This window comes from Carassius carassius, chromosome 24 (genome assembly GCF_963082965.1).
Source record: "Carassius carassius chromosome 24, fCarCar2.1, whole genome shotgun sequence".
Taxonomy (NCBI): domain Eukaryota; kingdom Metazoa; phylum Chordata; class Actinopteri; order Cypriniformes; family Cyprinidae; genus Carassius; species Carassius carassius.
In genome coordinates this window covers 23,523,949-23,544,747 of record NC_081778.1, presented here as the reverse complement: position 1 = coordinate 23,544,747, position 20,799 = coordinate 23,523,949, and the positions used below count along the sequence as shown (strand labels likewise).

The 20,799-nt window shown below is 38.8% G+C and overlaps 1 protein-coding gene across 12 annotated transcripts in view; it reads left to right on the top strand.

Annotated features, from left to right (window-relative positions):
* Positions 1-20,799, top strand: part of LOC132103229 (receptor-type tyrosine-protein phosphatase U-like) — a 199,738-nt gene that overhangs the window by 127,350 nt on the left and 51,589 nt on the right. For all 12 annotated transcript variants that reach the window (XM_059508167.1, XM_059508164.1, XM_059508163.1 and 9 more), the window contains exons 5-9: positions 4,230-4,345; positions 6,346-6,520; positions 10,288-10,581; positions 15,220-15,537; positions 18,467-18,576. In XM_059508167.1, coding sequence (XP_059364150.1) covers positions 4,230-4,345; positions 6,346-6,520; positions 10,288-10,581; positions 15,220-15,537; positions 18,467-18,576 — 1,013 coding nt within the window. The remainder of the gene's footprint in view (positions 1-4,229; positions 4,346-6,345; positions 6,521-10,287; positions 10,582-15,219; positions 15,538-18,466; positions 18,577-20,799) is intronic.

The window sequence follows — 20,799 nt, the reverse complement described above, 5'->3', positions numbered from 1 at the left end:
TGTGTACAGAGAATTACAGTAGTCCAAGCGTGAGGAAACAAAAGCATGAATTACGGTTTCAAGATCTTTCTTGGATAAAAAGTGCTTCAGCTTAGCTACTGTTCTAAGCTGATAAAAACTACCTTTAGACTCGATTCTCGATACCCAACCCTAACCATAATATTGTAATTTTTTTGGTACCAACTTGGTATTGAAGTTCCGGGTCTTTTGAAAACACTGTCTGTGTGCATTTCCTATTGATTTTGGCATAATTTTTTTTTGCTCCCAAAACCAAACACCCAGAATCAACCTAAAATTCAGAAATTGGGAATTTGTCATGCATATTGCGTTTTAGACCAGTTTGTGTCTAATTTGCATAATTTCTGAATGAATAGGGTGCTAGAACAATGCAGACTGCATGTGTAAATATATGACGGAGCGGGTGTAATTCATTCTTAGTGAATTCTCCCTTATATGACTGGCTTTTATTTAAACAAGCTGCCTCATATGATAACATGTCTATATATTTATTTGAGAGCTGCAAGCCTTTTCTAAGACTAATTCAAAAGGCTCCGACAGCACAATTATCAGCTGTAATTGTTAGCAATGTGCTGAAATGCGTTTTAGTGACCAGCCGATAGGGACCGCAAAGATGCGGTCTTCGCTCAAAGTTAACAATCCTTTTCACAAACTCTTAAAGATTTCAAGGCTTCATAAAACCGTAGGGATATTTATACATATTTAAACAGAGAAAACTGACAAAGTACTATTAGATGGTAATAAAGTGCAATTCTGAACAAGCAAATCAACAGATGCTGTGGTCATGAGAGCTCATCTCTACTGAGTCTCGTAACACCCTCTTCCTTCGCCCCCCCTCCCGACTTCCTGCGGGTGGCAGATGGCATCATCTAAGCCCCACTGTGCACATTAAATAATTAAAACTCTCATCAGGACCTGGACACACATTGTCAAGAGTGGCATTGTGCCAGACTGCGGAAATCACCATTTGGCAAGACAAGTCAAAAAGGAAAGGAAGGCTAAAAGAGCAAAAAGCGTGAGAGAGAAGATTTCTATGCGATTCAAGAGAGGGTGTGGTTTCTTTACTTTTTATACTCCATGAAGTTATTATAGTAGTTATTTTTTTCATACGACTGGTGGCGACTGCAATATGTACAGTTCAAAGACTTTAGGATACAAACATAAAATTTTATACCTATTCGATACTTTTGCTGCTTTCACTTTCATACTTTCTTGCCTTGTAATTCAATGTTGGCTCATAAAAACATGAATTGAGCACCACACAGTGGCATTTCCATGGAACGTGGCCTCCTGTGGACTACAAACAATGTAGCCTGGGTCTCTGCCTGGTTTTACAAAGAAGATAAATAATACAAGCTCAGGGTGGATGTACAAAACAGCATTTTCAATTATATCAGACCTCATAACCATTTTATCTGTTTTGATTGACAGATTTTAGATTTGTGCTTTGTGGGTAGGTGGTTTACAGTGATTTTATGTACACCCTTTTAAAGCAGGAAGCTATTGTTATGAAACCTCATATGTTATGAAGAGGTTGGAGTTGTGTGATGGTGTGCAGTCGTGGGTCAGCAGAGTAAAGAGGATGGGGCTCAGCACACATCCTTGGGAGGCCCCAGTGTTCAGTGTGATGGTGCTGGATGTTTTGTTGCCGACCCGTACTGCCTGAGGTCTTCCAGTCAGAAAGTCCAACAGCCAGTTGCACAGCGAAGTGTTAAGCCCCAGCTGGACCAGTTTGTAAATGAGCTGTTGAGGGATGATTGTGTTGAATGCTGAACTGAAGTCTATGAACAGCATTCTGACGTATGAGTCCTTTTTGTCCAGATGTGTGAGTGCTGAGTGGACGGCAGTGGAGATGGCATCATTGGTCGACCGGTTGGAACAATATGCAAACTGGAAGGGGTCCAGGGAGGGGGGAGGGCAGACTTGATGTGGTGCATGACTAGCCGTTCAAAGCACTTCATGAGGATGGGAGTAAGTGCAACAGGACGGTAGTCATTGAACCAGGATGGAGATGGCTTCTTCGGAACTGGAATGATGGTGGTAGTTTTGAAACATGTGGGAACAACAGCCTGACTAAGTGAGATGTTGAAAATGTCTGTGAACACATCAGAGAGTTCCACTGCATAGTCTCTCAGTACACGCCCAGGTATGTTGTCAGGACCCGGAGCTTTGCGTGCATTGATCCTGCTGAGGGATCTCCTCACACTGTCCGGGGACAGCGCCATCACCTGGTCGCCGGGAGGAGGTGGAGTCTTCTGTGCAGTGGTGCTGTTTTGTTGCTCAAACCTAGCGAAGAAGGTGTTCAGCTCGTTCAGCAAAGAGATGTTGCTGTCACAGGTCTGTGGTGGGGGCTTGTAGTCAGGCTTGTAGTTATCACCATGCAAATAGAAAATGTTCAGTAGTTCAAAATATTAAATTATACATAAACCATACACTGTTTAAGTAAGAGTCAAACTGTCAGATGAGCAGGGCTGGCTGCAGTTCCCATAGGAGCTCTTCGCTATCTGAGACTAAACAGTGTTAACAATTTGTTTTGCCTAAGGGCCTTTTTACATCTGACACCCATTCAGTAAACTGGTGTGTGTGTGTGTGTATACATATATATGTATATATATATATATATATATATATATATAAAAGAAATCTGAAAAGTTTAATTTATACATCCACAGCAGAGCCAGAGCAAGCCAGATAGAATAGAGCCTATGTTTATTTGTGTTTACTTTTTAACCTTTAGCTCATGCCCTCCTTCTTGTTTTAGTACACTTTCTGCACTTGAATGAGTGGTGTATCCTCTGCCATCATCAGTCTCTTAAATTGGTTTCTTCATGCAGTATGTTTTGTAATACTATGTGCATTTATCTATACTAATACTATTCTATTTATCTGTTTCCCTTTTTCTTTTTATCTTTTGTCTAATCCAGACTATATATTCAGTTACAAAAAAAATTATCTTCGAATTCATAGATATGACTATTAAATTCAAAAGGTCATATTGCAGTTTAGTTGAACCTTGCAAAAATCTATTACGTTTTAAAGGAGCTCAAAGTACCAAGAATCACGAATGCTGGAGGGAAATTATCTAGACCTTTTTTTTGTAGGGTTCAAGAGTCTCACATACAGGCTAGGAAACACCCCATATGTGGAATTATTTCACAGTGATTAACTAGCCAATCAAAGTGAAACAAATCAACATTTCTGGCCACTAAGAGAACGCCCTCCCTGCATTTGAAGTATGCATGAAATGACATTCGCGATGAATTTTACCTCAGAAAAAAGTGGAGCCAGCTGGTGCAGGTGCAGACTTATACAAGAAATATGTATTAAAAAGGTAAGGTAGAGCTGTCATGAAACTGCACAGGTACACAAAGGTTAAGGATCCAGACACAATATTTCTCAAAGTCTAAAAACAGGCAAAGGTCATAACATAACATAACATAACATAACATAACATAACATAACATAACATAACATAACATAACATAACATAACATAACATAACATAACACAAAACAAAACAACATGGGCAAGCAGTCCAAATAATAACAACAGTGACTTTAAGCAGGTTGTACAGAGTAAAATTTGGGTTAGTATGGCCTAGTGGTTAGAGAGTGTGACTCCTAACCCTAAGGTTGTGGGTTTGAGTCTCAGGCTGGCAATACCACGACTGAGGTACCGAACCCCCAACTGCTCCCCGGGCGCCGCAGCGTAAATGGCTGCCCACTGCTCTGGGTGTGTGTTCACGGTGTGTGTGTGTGTGTGTGTTTACTGCTGTGTGTGTGCACTTTAGATGGGTTAAATGCAGAGCATAAATTCTGAGTATGGATCACCATACTTGGCTTTATGTCAAAAATAAAAATTACAGAGAAAAAAACATTAATATTCTGAAATATTATTATAATGTATATTTATAATTTAAAACATAATGATAGCAAAACTGAATTTACAGCAGCCAATACTCCAGTCTTTGTTGCCACATGATCTTTCAAAAATCAAAAGGTTTTGTGAAAACAATGATTTTAATTTATAGAAATGGATTATTATTGATATATAAATCAATAGATTATTTGAAGCAGAAATATTTTGTAGAATTACATTTGTCTTTACTTTCACTTTTGATTAATTGCTGAATAGTATTATTAATTTCTTTAAAAAAAATTCTGATAACAAAATTTATTTTTATACTGATCCCCTTACGTCTTCGTTTTCAGATAAAGCCCCTCATTTCTCCCGCCTGGGAGATGTAGAGGTCAATGCTGGACAAAATGCCACTTTCCAATGTGTGGCATCTGGACGTCCCTCTGAAGCAGAGAAGTTTTTGTTGGAGGTGAGTATAGATTGATTTTTATGTTTTTGTGAGATTAATCAGGCTTTGTCAAATTTAATAATAATTAGCTAAAGGCTGAGGTTGCCGTCTGTTGTGACTTGCTGTAAATCCACTTAATTAACACCAAACAGGCTCTAAGCACCTGAATGTTCATTTTTAAAATGGCAGGTTTTGTAAGTACATTTTAGGAACATTTTTGTTCAGACTGACTTTTTTAAAGCTACTGAGATATGATTAGAGATCCGAGATGAGATCAGAGAGGCCATGTTTATGAAACATTGTCTTTGGAAGAAACATCAAGAAGTATCTGGCATCAAAAGTGAAATTAAATCAAATGAGTGATTATGTCACATCAAGGTCAAGGACAGATGCCTGTGGTTGCAAGCTGTCACCTAAACACAGCAGGAGATATATGACTCTGTGGCTTCACTTCAATATATATATATATATATATTGGCAGCTGTGGTCCATTACAGGATAACGTTTGGTCACCCGTATATTTTACAGTGTATAACTGTCATTAAATGTCTGTTTGTATGTGTTCTGTTACAAGGAAAATATTTTTTACAATTTAAATTATTATTATTATTTATATATATATTTCATTTTAATGAGTCAGTAAAAAATGGGGTCACAGTTTAGACAAAAATATCATACTGTTTTCTGCATTGATAAGAAATATTTATTGTACAAGCAATCAGCGTAATTAAGTTTTAAGATATATTCAAATATAATATTTTAATTGTTAGCTAGTAATGCTATCAGTAACCCCAATCTTTTGAATGTTAGTGCATAACTAGTCAAACTGTGTGTATTATTTAAAAAATAAATAAATAAATAAAAATATATAGGTTTAGAGCATTTTTACTTTTTTTCCTAATTACATTTGCTGTCATTTTTAACAACAGGTCAGCTGATATCAGACAAATGCATGTGTAATGCTTGGCACTCTTAGTCCAAACAGAGTGTTCACAGCTCTCTTATGTTTATGTTTATCTGTCTGGCAGTTCACTGAATGTGATTGCTAGGTTGAATAAAGAAAGAGTGGCTCTCAAAGCCAGATGATTGTATGTTAGGCTTTGTTTTGTGCAAACCTCAAATTTGCAGCCATTGCCCACACATTACCCCTGCAATCAGGTCTGGTTTGTGTGGTCTTGAACCACATTGAAAGCCTAAATTATTTAGCAGCCCCATAATAAACAAATACACATAGTTGTGTAGCAGCCGCAGACAGCCTTCTTCCGTTAGTTCGAGTGCACTCTCACTGCTCACTTTTGCCTTTGGTATTCAGAGAGGGGGAAAAGGGAATGCGTTGACGTCTTTGATGGGTGCTATTCACACCACTGTCTAGCTTAAATTACCTGAGCCACAGTGAAAGGTTGCTGTTATAAGTGTGGTTTTATGTGAGAGACGTGTCTGGTTCCTCACAACGCTCCATGTAACAATTCCTGATAGTGGCGTGCAAGACTTTCAAGACTTCTTTATTTTCGGTCCTTATTCAGGTGAATCATGCTTTGGTGTCTAATATTTATGGCTCATCTTTCAAAATAAACTGAAGCTTTTCACTGTCATTCATCTGAATTAAATTGTCATTGCTGCATTTATAGTAGTACATGAAATGTTTATTTAGTCAGATTTTCAATGCAAATATTGCAATTTATTGCAAACCCATGAGATGTTCGTGCTGCTCTTTCCCATACATTGCATATAGTATTTGTATTTGTGTCCTAAGCTTCTAATAACAAATGCCTCTCTATCCCTATAGAAATGTTGTTGTTGCTGCGACTAGCGTCCAGAAAAGTCCATTGCTCATTCAGTGTTTATTAGTGGTTCAAGTTCAAGTTCGTTTTATTTATATAGGACTTTTACAACTAGCCACTAGGCTGACCAAAGTGCTTTACAGAAGAGAAAATTATAAAAACATACACGAGTACAGTTCTTGGCAGCATGTGCTTGGTGACTAGGCTGTAGCGTGTTTTCATGTTTTACTTCTTTTCTAGCGGCACAATGGTGAAGTGTCTTCAGGTGGTTCTGTCAAGCACTTAGGCCGGAACCGCTTCTCAGTGTCCTTTCAACTGGAGGGCGTCCAGAAGCCAGAGCAGGACCTCTACCGCTGCGTCACGCAGTCCTCCAGAAGCTCAGGCGTCTCCAACTTTGCTGAACTCATCGTCAAAGGTGAAGAGCATGTTTTCTTTCCTTTTGTCATTTCTGTCTTCATTTGACTGCCCATAATGTGCACATCACAACATAATGGGATTCTGGCGAAATTTGTGTCATTGTATTATTTTTTTCATTATAGCCTTGCTTTCTCACATCTTATGCTTTTTTGTCCTGAAATTGTCAGTTTAGTAAGAAGGGGTAGTACACCCAAAAAGGATAATTCTCAATTTATTTACTCCCCCTTAACTAATTCCAAAACTCCATGCTCTAATTTTTGTTTGTTCAGTACAAAAAAAAAAAAAGTGTTTATTTTTTTGAGCTTGACAGCTTGTGGTCACTATAAACTATTGAAAAGTCCCTTCTAAAGATTCTTTAAAAATATATTGTTTAGTGTTTCATGAAATAAAAAACAAAACAGCATTCAAGTTTGGAACAACATGAGGATTAAATGATTACAACATTTTCATTTTCACTCTCTGAATCTAAATATTTGTATTAGGGCTGTCAGTTAATTGAAATGTTTAATTTAATTAATTACATGATGTGGCGATTAATTAATCTAATTAATCGCATATTAAATTTGGCTGTGAAAATACCTCAAAAAGATCATTTAAAGACATTATTGTGTTAAATGTTAAAAGAAGTAAGTAGACGATACAAAAAGTAGCTTTAGAAATAAATATTTTATTTAATTCAACGTATAATTTATTACACAAGGGAACATAAAAGAAGATGATTCGAGAAACGTCTCAGTATTTTTTTTTCAGCTTGATAACAAACAGTCTTTAAAATACCTTCTTTTATGTTTCACAAAAGAGAGTAAGTCATACAGATTTGAAACGACACGGGTGAGTAAAAAATGAATAAATAATTTTCATTTTTGGGCGAACTATCCCTTTAATGTTTTTTAAATGAAATAATACAATAATAGTCATTGAGTCATTCATTCATATATTTGATTCGTTTAAACTGCTGATTCATTCAGGAATGATGTAAACGGCTCTCTTTATGAATCGGCTGCTGAATCATTGGTTCACAAGATTCATTCAAAATGCAGATTCATTCAAAAATGAATCACTACTTTGCATTGTTAAGAGACACACAACAGTTCTGCTGTGGCTTTTTAGGTCATCTATTTGTTGGCAATATTGAGCAACAGACAATATTGTGTTTAAAATATAACAATATTAACTCATTATTTACTGAATATACATATGACTTCTTTTATGGACTATATCACATAGTGAGTTGCTGTCCTGCGTCATGTTTGTCAGCAGTCAAATGTATGAAAAATATGATGACAAACAGGTCTGGGTTGTTTTTCCATGACTAATTAATTAAATGAACACATTAAATTGACAGCTTCAATATGTATTTATAGTATATACAGTATTGGGGGGCTTAGGTAGTACTGAACATAATAATCATGATGATTCAGGGGGTTCTTTAGCATCATATTTGTCCAAAGCAAACCTCCCCACTTGTCATTCCAGTCAAATAACTTGACATCTGCTCATCAGCCTGCAGTGGGAGCTTTCTGTGTCCACCTTTTAAACCCTGGTCAGATTGATATCCTCTAAGCTAAAAGAAAAGTCGGGTGGAATAAGGATAGGCATGGATGGAGGCACATGGGTTGTTCAGCATCCATCCTCATGGCATACTGAGAGAGGTTATGAGACAGCACCATGCTAATCCTATTGATAAATGTATCAGCATGGATTACGGCGAGTTTAGGAAATACAGCTTTACTGTATGCTACAATGTGACCTAGAAGCACAGCTTTATAAACCTTCAGACTGTTTTCGTTAAATGCCATCATGTCAAACCAGAAATGAAAAATCACAAGTAACACCCTAAAAGAAAACTTCTAGCTATTCAATTATTTGTACTCCCTCACACTGTTTGTTTGTTTAATCCTGAAGCCCCTACAGCAAAGCATTTTGCTTTCTTCACACCTAAATCACAGAATAAAATTGTGTAGTCTTTTTAAGTTCATCTTGATTCAGACGTTATCCGAAAGTGGTTTACTTGTAGGCTTACTTTTTTTTTTAACCAGTTGTGAACATAGAAGATGGGCATCATCCCTTTTGTTTTGTTTTCTGTAAATTGTTTAGTTTTATTAGTTTTTTACCTCATTTTTATCGCATGTTTTTTTATGGTTTTTGTTTAGTTTTTTAGTTTTGCAATCTGAATTCTCCTCTCCTAAGAAATATCGCCCTTGTTGTGTAGGTAGCACTTATTTTCCTGGCAAATAACCTTCACATTTGCATGGTTTTCTCTGTAAAGCGATTGGATAAGAGCGCCTGCTAAATGCTTTAAATGTAACTATATTCCAGGGTAAAACTGTTAATGTTCTCTAGATCATCAAATTCTTTGAACATGCACTGTTTCTAGCAGACTGACTTATCAAATGTTGAGGAAAGTGCTCGATACAAAGCACTTGCTCTTGTGGCACTTGTCACACTGACTCATTACAACTTCATCATTATATTTTTACCAAAGCCGTAGGCATAATCCACTAGGGAACATCGCAATATGAAGCATAACTTATAATGAGACCTGCTTGTACCTGTGTCTCTATGTTAGAGAGCTTTAAAGCCATTTCAGACTTTAGCTGCAATCCTTCAGCAGCATGTTATTGGCATTGCTTTCTTGATGGCTTTTACTTCGATAGGAGGTCCTATTTAAAATGCATTACTGCTCCTCAGTTAAGCGCCGCAGATTGGCCCCACCAGATGAGTCCATAAAGCTATAGGCCCACATGCTAGCACGGCAGCATTGACGCAACTCATTACATTCACCTTAGTTTTCCCTTCCCTTCGCTCTGATCTTCTCCTTGTCTTTCCCAAACTGCCCTCCCACACTTGCCCCCACTAACAAGAGGCTAATCAGTCCTTTAATTAGCTTGATCAACTCATTTCACAACTCACTGTTCCTCAGGGGGCACATAGATTACATAACAACAGGGCTAATGCAGAGGAGCCAAAGGGGTAATGAGAATTGTTCTCAGTCAGTCAGTAAGGTTCAGATCTGTTTTTCGCAGTGACTCTGAACTCTACTCTGGCGAAAGAAGCTTTCTAAGGGTGAAATTAATCATCTGCCTTAACCAACGCTGGATAAAGGGAGAATCACAGAGATGGCCCGTTTTTAACACATATGAAAGCGGAGTCTAAGTTGATTTTACATGATTCTCTGAGCCTTTCTCTGACAGATAAGATGAGTTTTATTATTCCCTGTCATCTTATCCCTCCCAGAAGAGGCGTTCTCTGTCCCTAGCTGGATATTTGCCATCTGCAGCTGGCCCTGAGAAAGAAAGCTTGCAGACCCGAAGATTAGCCATGGGAAAAAACCAGCACTGATATCTTTTCATTCGTTTGACCCCTCGCTTCCACCCTTCCAAATCGATTTTATTCACTAGTTGTTTGATAACTCAAAACCCTTTGAAGTTCTAGTCATTAGCCAGGGTTTAAATATATATCTAAAAAACTTTATACCCTGCAAATCAAATGTAAGATTTTTTTTCCACGTGATTGTGGCTACTGTGTAGCTGCCTGCTGAGTTCCTCGGGGCCTCATGTCACTCGGGGCCTCATATCACTCCTTTCACCTCATGTCTGGTCAAGATAAGCTTAAAAACTGGGTAAAAGAGATTCAGTTTAGAATACATTAAAGTTGTTCGTACATTTATCCCGGGGGCTGCTTGAAAAGGGATAAAATATGAACATGTTTTCTACATTACCTGAATAGATTTTTACCATCACCTCCTTTCTATCTCTGTCACAGTTCCTCCATCTCCCATTGCTCCGCCCCAGCTGTTGAGAGCGGGCTCCACATACTTGATCATTCAGCTAAACACAAACTCCATTCTGGGTGATGGCCCCATCATCCGTCGGGAAATCGAATATCGGGCAAGCCAGGCACCTTGGTCAGAGATCCTTGGAGTTAACATGGTTACCTATAAGCTCTGGCACCTGGATTCAGATACAGAGTATCATATCAGTGTGCTGCTCACCCGGCCGGGTGAAGGTGGGACCGGGCCACCTGGACCACCCCTCATCAGCAGAACCAAATGTGCAGGTAAGTGACCAGAAATCAGTCCATTGAAAATGGATAACTCAAAATGATATTGTTGTGTAGGATGAAACAATTAAGAGATTGCTATATATTTCAACCATGAATGAACAAACAGCATGTGAAGTTGGTCAAGTGTTTAATCCCAGTTCATAAACATATCCAACTCAATTTTTGAAAAGTGGATGATTAATTGGAACTTAAATTTTCTGAACCCGAAACTGCGGGCATCTCTTCTGTGGAGCCTTCTTGTGCCTGTCAAAACAAACAGTGAGGGGTACAGTAATGCATGGTTCTACCTGCAAATGAGAGTCTCCGCCGCATCACTGTTTCGGTACTGGAAAGAGTGTGATTAGGAAGATTGATCCTGTTTTTATCTGAGTGAAAACGAGATTGAGAATTCGACTCAGACCTGGTCTACATGGTAATGGTCACCACTTTACATCACATCCTCTTCCTAACATGCATGCTATCACACAAATCACAGCCTGCCTTTTAAAATGACAAATACAGTCATTCCCAGTCCCAGTTTGTTCCCGAGACCAGACACCTACCATTCATCAGCAAGCAAGACGAAGAGAGGTAGTCAGGTGAAAATGGGAGTGCGGAAGAGCATGGCAACATAAGAGGATTAAGAATGCCATAGCATGGAAAAAAATACATCAGCAGATAAGACGAGAGAGTCGGAGCAAGAAAGATTCATCTGTGAGTCAGGTAGAGGCAAGTTTATTTCTTTAACAGCTTTTGTCTCTAAAAGAAAGGCAGAGAAAAAGAGGAGCAGACGCTCACGTTAAACATTTCCCACTGTTTCCATTTCCTCTTCCACATGAAGTCTAGATTGAAATTCTTCTTTAAATGGAGTATTTACATCATATTCCCAGTGGTGCCTCACTGCACATGCATATTGGGGCTGTTTAAGCTGATGTCATATTTGCTGAACTGTTCAAGATGTAATTTTGACTCAATAGAAGCACATCAGTGGAAGTGGAACTAAAATGAGGTTTTCCATACTCCGCTCATGCTCAAATCTCCTGTGTATTCTGCCGTCATCTGAATAGAAGTCGAAGATATAATCGAGTGCTTGGAGAAGTGTGCTAGTGGGAACGCCATGTTGTGTCAGAGGCTATGAAGTTTTGATTTGTTTGACAGCGCTTGCTCACACACATGCATATACTCAAATGTTCGCTGTGATGATTTATTAATCACGGTTGAAAGGGGTTAGCATTTACAGTCATGTGTCTTGATATTCAGATTAATCTCCAGAGAGCTCTGTCACAAAAATTAGGTATGAGCTGCTGCAGGACAAGATGTTTGTTTTGAAACATCATCTGCAATAGATTTTATTCAAAATTTTGTCTTTCACTGAAATTGATGGATCTATAGTTTATTCATAAATGGACAATCTGTTGTTCCATACCCAAATTACTTATTTTTTCCTCTGTGAAACAGAAAATAATGTTTATTTATTTATTTATTTTTATATATATTTTTTTTTTGGTCCATTCAATGAAAGTATTGGTTACTTGGGTATCATATGTCATCACAAAACATCACAGACCCCAACCAGTCACGTTTTCTCCCTGATTCTTTTTCCCCCTTTTTGGATAGAGAGTAGTGTCAGCTCATCTGTCTTCATCCAGCAGGTGAATCCACCTCTTCTATTACAAAGGTGGCTGTGATCATTTTCTCTGGTTCCATCCAAATGGCCTCCATCCAGGGATGCCATTAACTCCTGTATACAGACCAGATGCTGACAATCTTCCCTTGTTGATATATCCCTTGCTGGCATCTAACTAGATCTTATTAGTTTATTTGTTTGTGTAGTTAGGCTTACCTTATATGGTTTCTCTCTCCTAGCTGCTCATTTTCATTTTCACTTTTTTTTTCACCCGAAGAGCATTAGATACTTCCAGGACCTCGGATGACTTATCCTCCAAAAAACTGGAGGGAAGTGAAATGAATGATGAGATGACTAGGTTGTTTCTGGCTGCAGCTGAAGATTGCATCCTGGTGCACTGCTCTAGGTAGTGACCTACATAAAAATGATGAAAGCAGGCACATTCCTGTGGGCACAGCAAGGGAACTGGTGGACCTTCCGCCAAACACAGCCAGGTGTTCTTGATGAGGCATTGTTGTGATTAGGAGAAGGACTTTATGGGAAGTAGCTCCTCTGAGGAGAGCAATGTTAGGAAGGTTGAAAAAGATGGAAGAATTGAAAAAGCATTGCACTTCTGCCACAGACTGGTTCACAGATGGACCTCAACCTGCTGCTGGGTCTCTTTAGGTGTTCATCAGAGTGAGTTATACTCTGGATTGTAATGACATAAAGGTACAGTGCCCCCAAAGATACACATTGTGTCACCGTTTACTCACCCTTGTGTCATTCCAAACCTGTATGACTTTCTTCTGTGAAACGCATACAATAAAAGTTGATGGGGTCCAATGTTGTTTTGGACCCCATTGACTTTTAATGTATTGACAAAAACAGTTAAACATTTTTCAAAACAACTTTTGTGTTCTGCAGAAGAATGTCGAAGAATGGGGTTAATGATTTTATCAAAAATGAGCAGCTAAATTGTTTTCAACATCAGTCGTAATTAGAAATGTTTATTGAGCACCAATCCAACATAACATGTTAGAATTATTTTGGAAGGATCATGTCCACCCTGAAGAGTGAAGGAATTACGGGATTAAATTGCATTCCAAAAAAAAAACACTTTTATTTTTCTTATTGTTATAATATTTCACGATATTGTAAGAATATGCAAGTGATGCAAGTCATTTCTGAGTAAACTGTCCCTTTAATAAATGTCTTTAATGAGAGTAACATACTGTATAGCAGCTTATTCTTTCATGATTTTTATTCCCGTAATTTAACATAAGATATGAATGTTCCTGTGTACATTTGATTCAATCAACTTCCATTGATCTCAATATAAATGATTTTACCCAAAATATCACAGAATCGTGTTTCCCATCCTTTTTCCTTTTACAGACCAGTGACCAGAACTTTTCGCCCATTAGTTCATTGTATAACCAGGAATGAGCTTAGTTCTCTCTGTACTACCTCATGTATCAATATTATCTAGAGTAATGGGACAGAAACTGGTCTTGTTTGGACTTCCAGCTGCCCGCGAGGAATTGACATGCTGCCCCAGGCCCCTGGCTGCTCTCTCTGGGTTTGGTCCCATCTCAAATGGCAGCCAGGGAGTGGGCGCTTCGAAGCGCTGCTTTTGGCATCCAGACAAAGCCTTCAAACTAGGTTAAGGGAAGTAGGGTGACACAAAAGGCCCTTTTGAGCTTCTCAAAGAGCACAGTGTAGACTCTTGGATTGTTTTAAAGACGGCACCAGCCAACAGCATCCCATTAGTTTGCTTTTAACTAACAATCAATAGTTCCATTAAGACGATCAACACTCTATTTTAGTTGTATTTCCTGTGGAGCCAAATAGGACCTTTTGACATTCAGTGTGTATTTTAGGAAATGAATATCTTTCATTCGTGTCATTTTCAGGTCGACTAAGTGCTTCTCTTGATAAGAAATCCAGTCGCACTGGAAGTTAATCTAAATGTAAATCTACAAATGAAGTGAAATGTAAATCTAAGTATAGACCTTAAGGAAATGTGTAGAGAGATGTAGCGAAAGCTCTCTGATGTATGAAATATTTTATGATTAAAGGAGCTTAATGTTACAAGTGCATTTCTGCAGGAGAAGTGCTGAATTGGTATTCTGCGATCCATACATGTTCTCCTCTAAGGACTTCAAGACAAAATATACTTCCTCTAATTCAGCCCTGCTGGCCTTATGGTCTTTGTGCATTAGCTACCTCACCTTACCTTTAGTAATTCTTAAGAGCATGTCTTCTGAGCATCGGTTTAAGAGGAACAATAAAGACCTTGAGCCGTGACTTCATACTTTTAACAGGAAGTGCACACTTCACATCCCCTTTATTGTACCTTCCCACTTGGGTCCATTAGTCATCAGGTCCCATTAAAAGAACAAAGAAATACAATATATTATGTGAAGATAAATTTAACAAAACTGCAATGATTGTCTTAAAAATGGACCATGACAAATGTGTTCATTGATAGTGGGGCTGGATGTCCTTGGTTCACCCTCACTGTTGCCTTTGTGCCTCTGTGAGAAACACTAAGGTTCCTGTTTGCCCTACAGACAGTAGCTTCCTCTGTCTCCTTATATCACATACGCCAAAGCTGGTCGCTGATCTTTCTGCCCCTGGTAAATAAGAAACTATGAACACAGATATGAGTTATGCCAAAAATAGTTGGCCTAATGCGACGACCTTGCACTAATGGTAACTGGCAGAACTGAATGTTCTTGAATGGGGCCCGTGGCCCCTGGACGAGGTGCAAGCAGATACTCCATTTGCGTAGCGACAGGGCGGTGGCAAATGACGGGAGAGAGAGTACAACCAGCAGCCTGTGGAATTAATTAACGTAATTTGGCATGAATTTTGTCCTCTTTAGCAGGTGGTCCATCAACCTTTTAGACCATGGTGGCGCCTCCTACCTGTGGTGGGTGGGGTAGGCGAGAAGTCTTATGACCTGGTGATGTCCCTGTGCAGATTCCCTGAATTTTTGGCTAATGTTAACAAAATGTTTCACTGTTTTTCTATTCCAATAGAGCCCATGCGGGCACTGCGTGGTCTTAGAGCCTCGGAGATCCAGCCCCGGCAGCTGACCTTGCAGTGGGAGACACCAGCCTTCAACCTGACCCGCTGCCACACGTACTCAGTCTCCTTGTGTTACCGCTACACAACCGCAGGGGGTGGCGGTGGGCACAACACCACAGTGAGAGAATGCCTGGCTGTGGAGAAAAACACTTCACGCTTTACCCTCAGAGATCTGCCTCCTTTTCACACCATCCAAATACGCCTGGCACTCACCAACACTGAGGGCAAGAAGGAAGGGAAGGAGGTCATGTTTCAGACTGAGGAAGATAGTGAGTAGCAGAGCTTTCAATGAATATTAATCTGTAAATGTCAAGCTCAGAACTACGTTTTTTTTTTCTTTCTTCAAAATTTACAACTGGTAATAGACCAAATTGTCTAAGTCCCATCCATTTAAGAGTTCACTTATTCATCATTCAGCTTATTTTCCATTAAATAATCAAACATTTACCAATTAAAGTAAACTTATGGTATCTGCAAATACATTTTTTTAGAATACTCCTATAGATTAAGTAAGACAATTATAGTTGTTGTTCCTATAGGGCTGAAGTATTTACACGTGGAGTATTCTGAATAAAAATGTTTCTCTTGGATCTGTTCAACATCATAATCTAAAAGACTCAGACTTTCCCAAATGGATTTTAAATTAATTTTTAATCATTCTCTCTGGGGAGCTAAGCATGAGCAGGTCAGGGAAGATTTTTATGCCCATTTCTGTGCGCAACCCAGTCATCACAGGCTGTAAGAATTCTGGTTAAAGGACAAAATAATTTTTTGGGAAAAAAATTTGATACACTAGTATTTCACCCAGACAGGAAGTATGCTGAAGTGTGAGAGATAAAGAGACGGAGAAGAGAAAGTGCTCAATTATCAGTAGTCCTCTGAAGCTTCAATCAGCAGTTCTTTTCTTTCATGGCCTGTCACAAGAAAAAGTGATCGAGTCAGCGATTTTGACTCAATCTGAATGAGCATGATATTATCACCACTGGGTATCTCTGCCTCACCAACTATCACTCCGCACATACACGCTGTGCACATACCCAACGGCTAACAAGGATGGCTCAGTGACAGAGCACAAATGGCTGTAAAAACATCTGCTGATGTGTTACTGCTGCAGTTTGTGAGAGCTCAGAGCATCATCTGTCTCTCTAGCACCATTTCCACTTCCTCCTCATTCTTTCTGCCAGCGTTTATGTCTGTTAATGAACCCGTGTTAATATTAACCAGCCAAATAAAGCCATGTCCTCAGTTGCAAGTTTTGCTCTTTTTATCTGTCACACAGACTTTGTTCTCCTGCTGAGAAGTCCAGCTTAGACCAGCATGAATTTCCACACTGCTCCAGGCTGGTTACATGCCGGTGTGGTTGATTGATCAGAACAACTCTGCGGTTCACATTTGCAAACTGATAATTAAGCAGCTTGGCCTTTCTGGTGAATACAGTTGAGCTAGTTAAATAAAAATGAAAATTGTGTTCTCATTTATTGTGTTCCCTAATGTCATTCCAAGCCTGTGAAGTTTTTAAGAATATTCATGTTGCTCTCTTTTATACATTGAAAGCATGTAGGACTGTCAAACTCCAAAAGGACAAAAACAAATCATTAAAATGGTTCATATGACTCTTCCAGTTATTCTGTATGTGTGTGTGTGTGTATATATATATATATATATATATATATATATATATACATACAGTACTGTGCAAAAGTCTTAGTCCACTAGTATTTTCATAAACAAAAAAGTCAGTTATTTATACGTTTTGCTGTAGTGTGTCAGTAGGAAATATCAGTTTACATTTCCCAAATTCTTTTTGCCATTTAAATGTAATAATCCAGTGAGATTTTTGTTTGCACATGGAGTCTGACAGCAGCCAGTGCTCCACACAGAGATCTGATCTCATTATCATCCAGGAAACAGAACAAACTGAGTTGTAGTACTGTATATTGTTATGCACTAAAAAACTATACCATACAGTAACTCTGAAATTTAATTCAAGTATGCTGTGTGAAGAGGTCAAAGGTCATTGGCACTCACTGGTTTTGTAACCAGTCACAAATTTGAATTTGCAGATGAGCTGATGTAATATTAGAGCTACAGTAGATACAGCAAAAGGTTCTGTGAATAAAGACTGAAATCACAGTAAGCTAATAGGCCGTAGGTCATGTGAACCATTTTCATGATATTATTATGATACATTTTTTCCCTTGATTATTTTTGTATTATTTGCGTACTATTATAGTATTTATTATTATTTTAATTAATTTAATCCTTTCCATTTTAGTTTAAATCTTAGCTGTTTTATTTTTTTTTATTAGTTTTTATTTATTCATTTATTTCAGCTTTATTAATTAAAATGATTTTAGTAGTTTTAGTTAACAATAACAACATTTTATGGAAAACATTTGTCTCAGATAGAAAAAAAAATAACTGAGGTGAGTAAACAATGACAAGTGTTAAAATTTTTAGTGGACTATACCTTTAAGAAGCCTTGATGGAGACACAAACAAACCAACATTCAAAACACATAATATACTAAACTTTTTAGCAGGATTTCCAGACTGCAACATTCCATCAACAAGAGTGCACGTTCCCAGCTCTTTAGCTCTTTGATTCCATATTACTGTAACGGAGTACAGACTTCATAATGATGGGAAGAAGGAGGCGGGAACCGGCGGACATTTAAATTAAACTTTAATAACAAAATAAACACAAAACTGTACGACAGCCCCTCGTGGACGACTGCCTCGCACAAACAAAACAAAAACACAAAATAAACCCCAGGCCTGGTCCTTTCTCTAGTTCTTCACTGTCTTCGCTCCTCTTTTGTATCCTTCCAATCTCCTCCGTGGGACTCGAGACCGGTGAGTGGAGCAGGTGGCGCTCATTTCCCAATCATTCCACCGACCTCGCTTCGTTCCCAGGGGTCTAGTCCCTGCCCCACTCATCACAATTACATATTCACTTGACCTGACAACAGTACTGAATCAATTATATTCGTTATAATGGATGAGTCTCTGTAATACGTTCACAACATAAAAGGCCTGCTTAAGACTTTTATAATTACAGTGGCTGTAATGAGGATATTTGAGTTGACCTTTGGGGAATTACTCACTTTGAGTAAATGCTAGTGAAATTACTAGTCTGACAGTGTAGGATCCTTCCGTTTCTTCATTCAAAACCAGTGGCTTCTTTGGTTTCCCACAGTTCCCGGAGGCATTGCTCCAGAGTCTCTTACCTTCACGCCACTGGAGGATATGATCTTCTTGAAGTGGGAGGAGCCGGTGGAGCCCAATGGTCTCATAACGCAGTACGAGGTATGTGCTTTCTTGCTCTTTACCACACTCATATCCATTTCTCTCACGCTGTCTGAATCTGTAGAGATAGGCTCTGACGAGTCAGCGTTTTTACCATGTGAAATATCGATGATCCACAATCCTTGAAAGACAAAACTTCCCACTGTGTGTTAAAATTGAACTGCCAGCTTAAATAATTTATGAACGTGCCGCTAACAAATGATCCCCCTCATACGTGTACACACAGACTTGACTGACAGTGTACTATATTAGGAAGACCTTGGAATGCGAGTGTTTTCCACCCCTGTATAATTCAAAGTTTCAGTCTAGTGGGCCGGGAGGGCTGAATTGTTGTTGTTGTTATTTTTTCTCCACTTAAGTCAGTGACAGGCAGAAAGTATGTATGAAATCATGATTTGGACCTGGAACTCTGCCTGCCTCTAATTGGTCCCTACTGCACCAGCCATCTGACAGAAAGATGTCTCTGTCTGAAGTTCTATATGCTGTCTCCTACACTTTCTGACATTTTAGAATCTTGCTTTATTTAAATAGTTGCCAGGATGTCACCATAGAACAGCCATAGTCATGAACTGTGGGACTATTGTCCCAGAGCTACCTGGGTTTAATTGCTTTGCTTGAGGACACAATGATAATTGCTCATGGCTCATTTCTCGAAGGGATTGAATCAGCAACCCTCCAGCCCTGAGCTTTAACCAATACACCATAATATTTTATGGAAGTGGCTGGTGTAGAAGCTTCTGGAACAGTTTTGGGAAGAAATCATTACTGAGGTAGTGTCACATACTGTCTGTCTGTCTGTCTATCTATCTATCTATCTGTGTCTGTCTGTCTGTCTATCTATCTATCTATCTATCTATCTATCTATCTATCTATCTATCTATCTATCTATCTATCTATCTATCTATCTATCTATCTATCTATCTATCTATCTATCTATCTATCTGTCTGTCTGTCTGTCTGTCTGTCTGTATTGTTCTATTAATCTATTCTATCTGTTTTTCTATCGTTCTATATATGGTTCTATCATTTTGTCTCTCTTTCGGTTTGGTTAATTTTATTATTTATTTCTGGGATCTAAGAATCATTTTACAGTGTATTTTTGTACACCAAAAACAGCAAACTGAAAGCTTACGCCTTTGTCCCCAAAAAAAGGATAGCTAGCAGTGTAATAAAAGCCTTTAAACTGTTTCTTCATTCTTCCGTCCACTGCACACAGATTCAGCCTGCTCGATGGAAAGGTGGTGAGCCTCCTACAGCCATCATCTGTCTCTCTGTTCCAGAATATTCTCACCCTTTCTCTCTCTCTCTCTGGTCACACTGCATGCTTCATTGTCACCTTCCATTCATGATTCAGGCTCTCAGTCAGTCACTAAAAAGTTGTGAGAACGGTGCTTCTGTCACGCTCCAAAACACCCATCTCACCTCAAGAGGAAAAGGAGCTTTTGTTTGTGGATCTGTCATTCAGATCAGCTATGGCCTGAAACGAGATCGACGCATTTTTTTTAATGCCACCTGTGTCCAGGCATCCCCTCCGTTACTATTTGCACTTACTGAGTTATCTTTCGATGATAACACACGTTTCTTTTTCTCCCCAGGCCATAGCTACCAAAGTCGCCTCAAGGATGTTTTCTAAAGGGGATTTACAGTATTGACCTATAAAGTGGAGGCAAGGACAGATTTTCTGGCTCAAGCAGCCTGATCTTCTCAGGCATACAGAGAGATTAAAAGAAAAAGAATAAGAGAGTGGGCAGAGCTTGGAGAATTTGCTCTCGTTTCACTCAGATTAGCACATTGTCCACTTTTCTCTGAGCACACACAGGGTACTGCGTTCCCCCTCAAACCTTTCCCCACTACTATCATCCATGCCTCATATCTTAAAGGAGGGTGGGTACAGGTGCAGCAAATGTCTTCTCAATCCCAGAAACACACCACACTGAACATACCACTAATGCTCTAATGCTCTGCACGCTTGTGATCAGAAAGATTGTCAGGTCCTTACACTCTATGCCAAACAGAGTACTGATTATAGTGTTCTTTCTGTCCTTACTGATAAAATTTGTAGGAATGAAAATTGAATTGGCCAGCACCCCACAGGAAGTTAAATCGGAATTTAGAGTGGGAATGACATTAATATATGCTGCACTGCACTCTATCTGTTTATCTATCTGTCTGTCTGTCTGTCTTATTTTTTCTAGTTAAAAATATTTTCATTTCTTTGAGTCA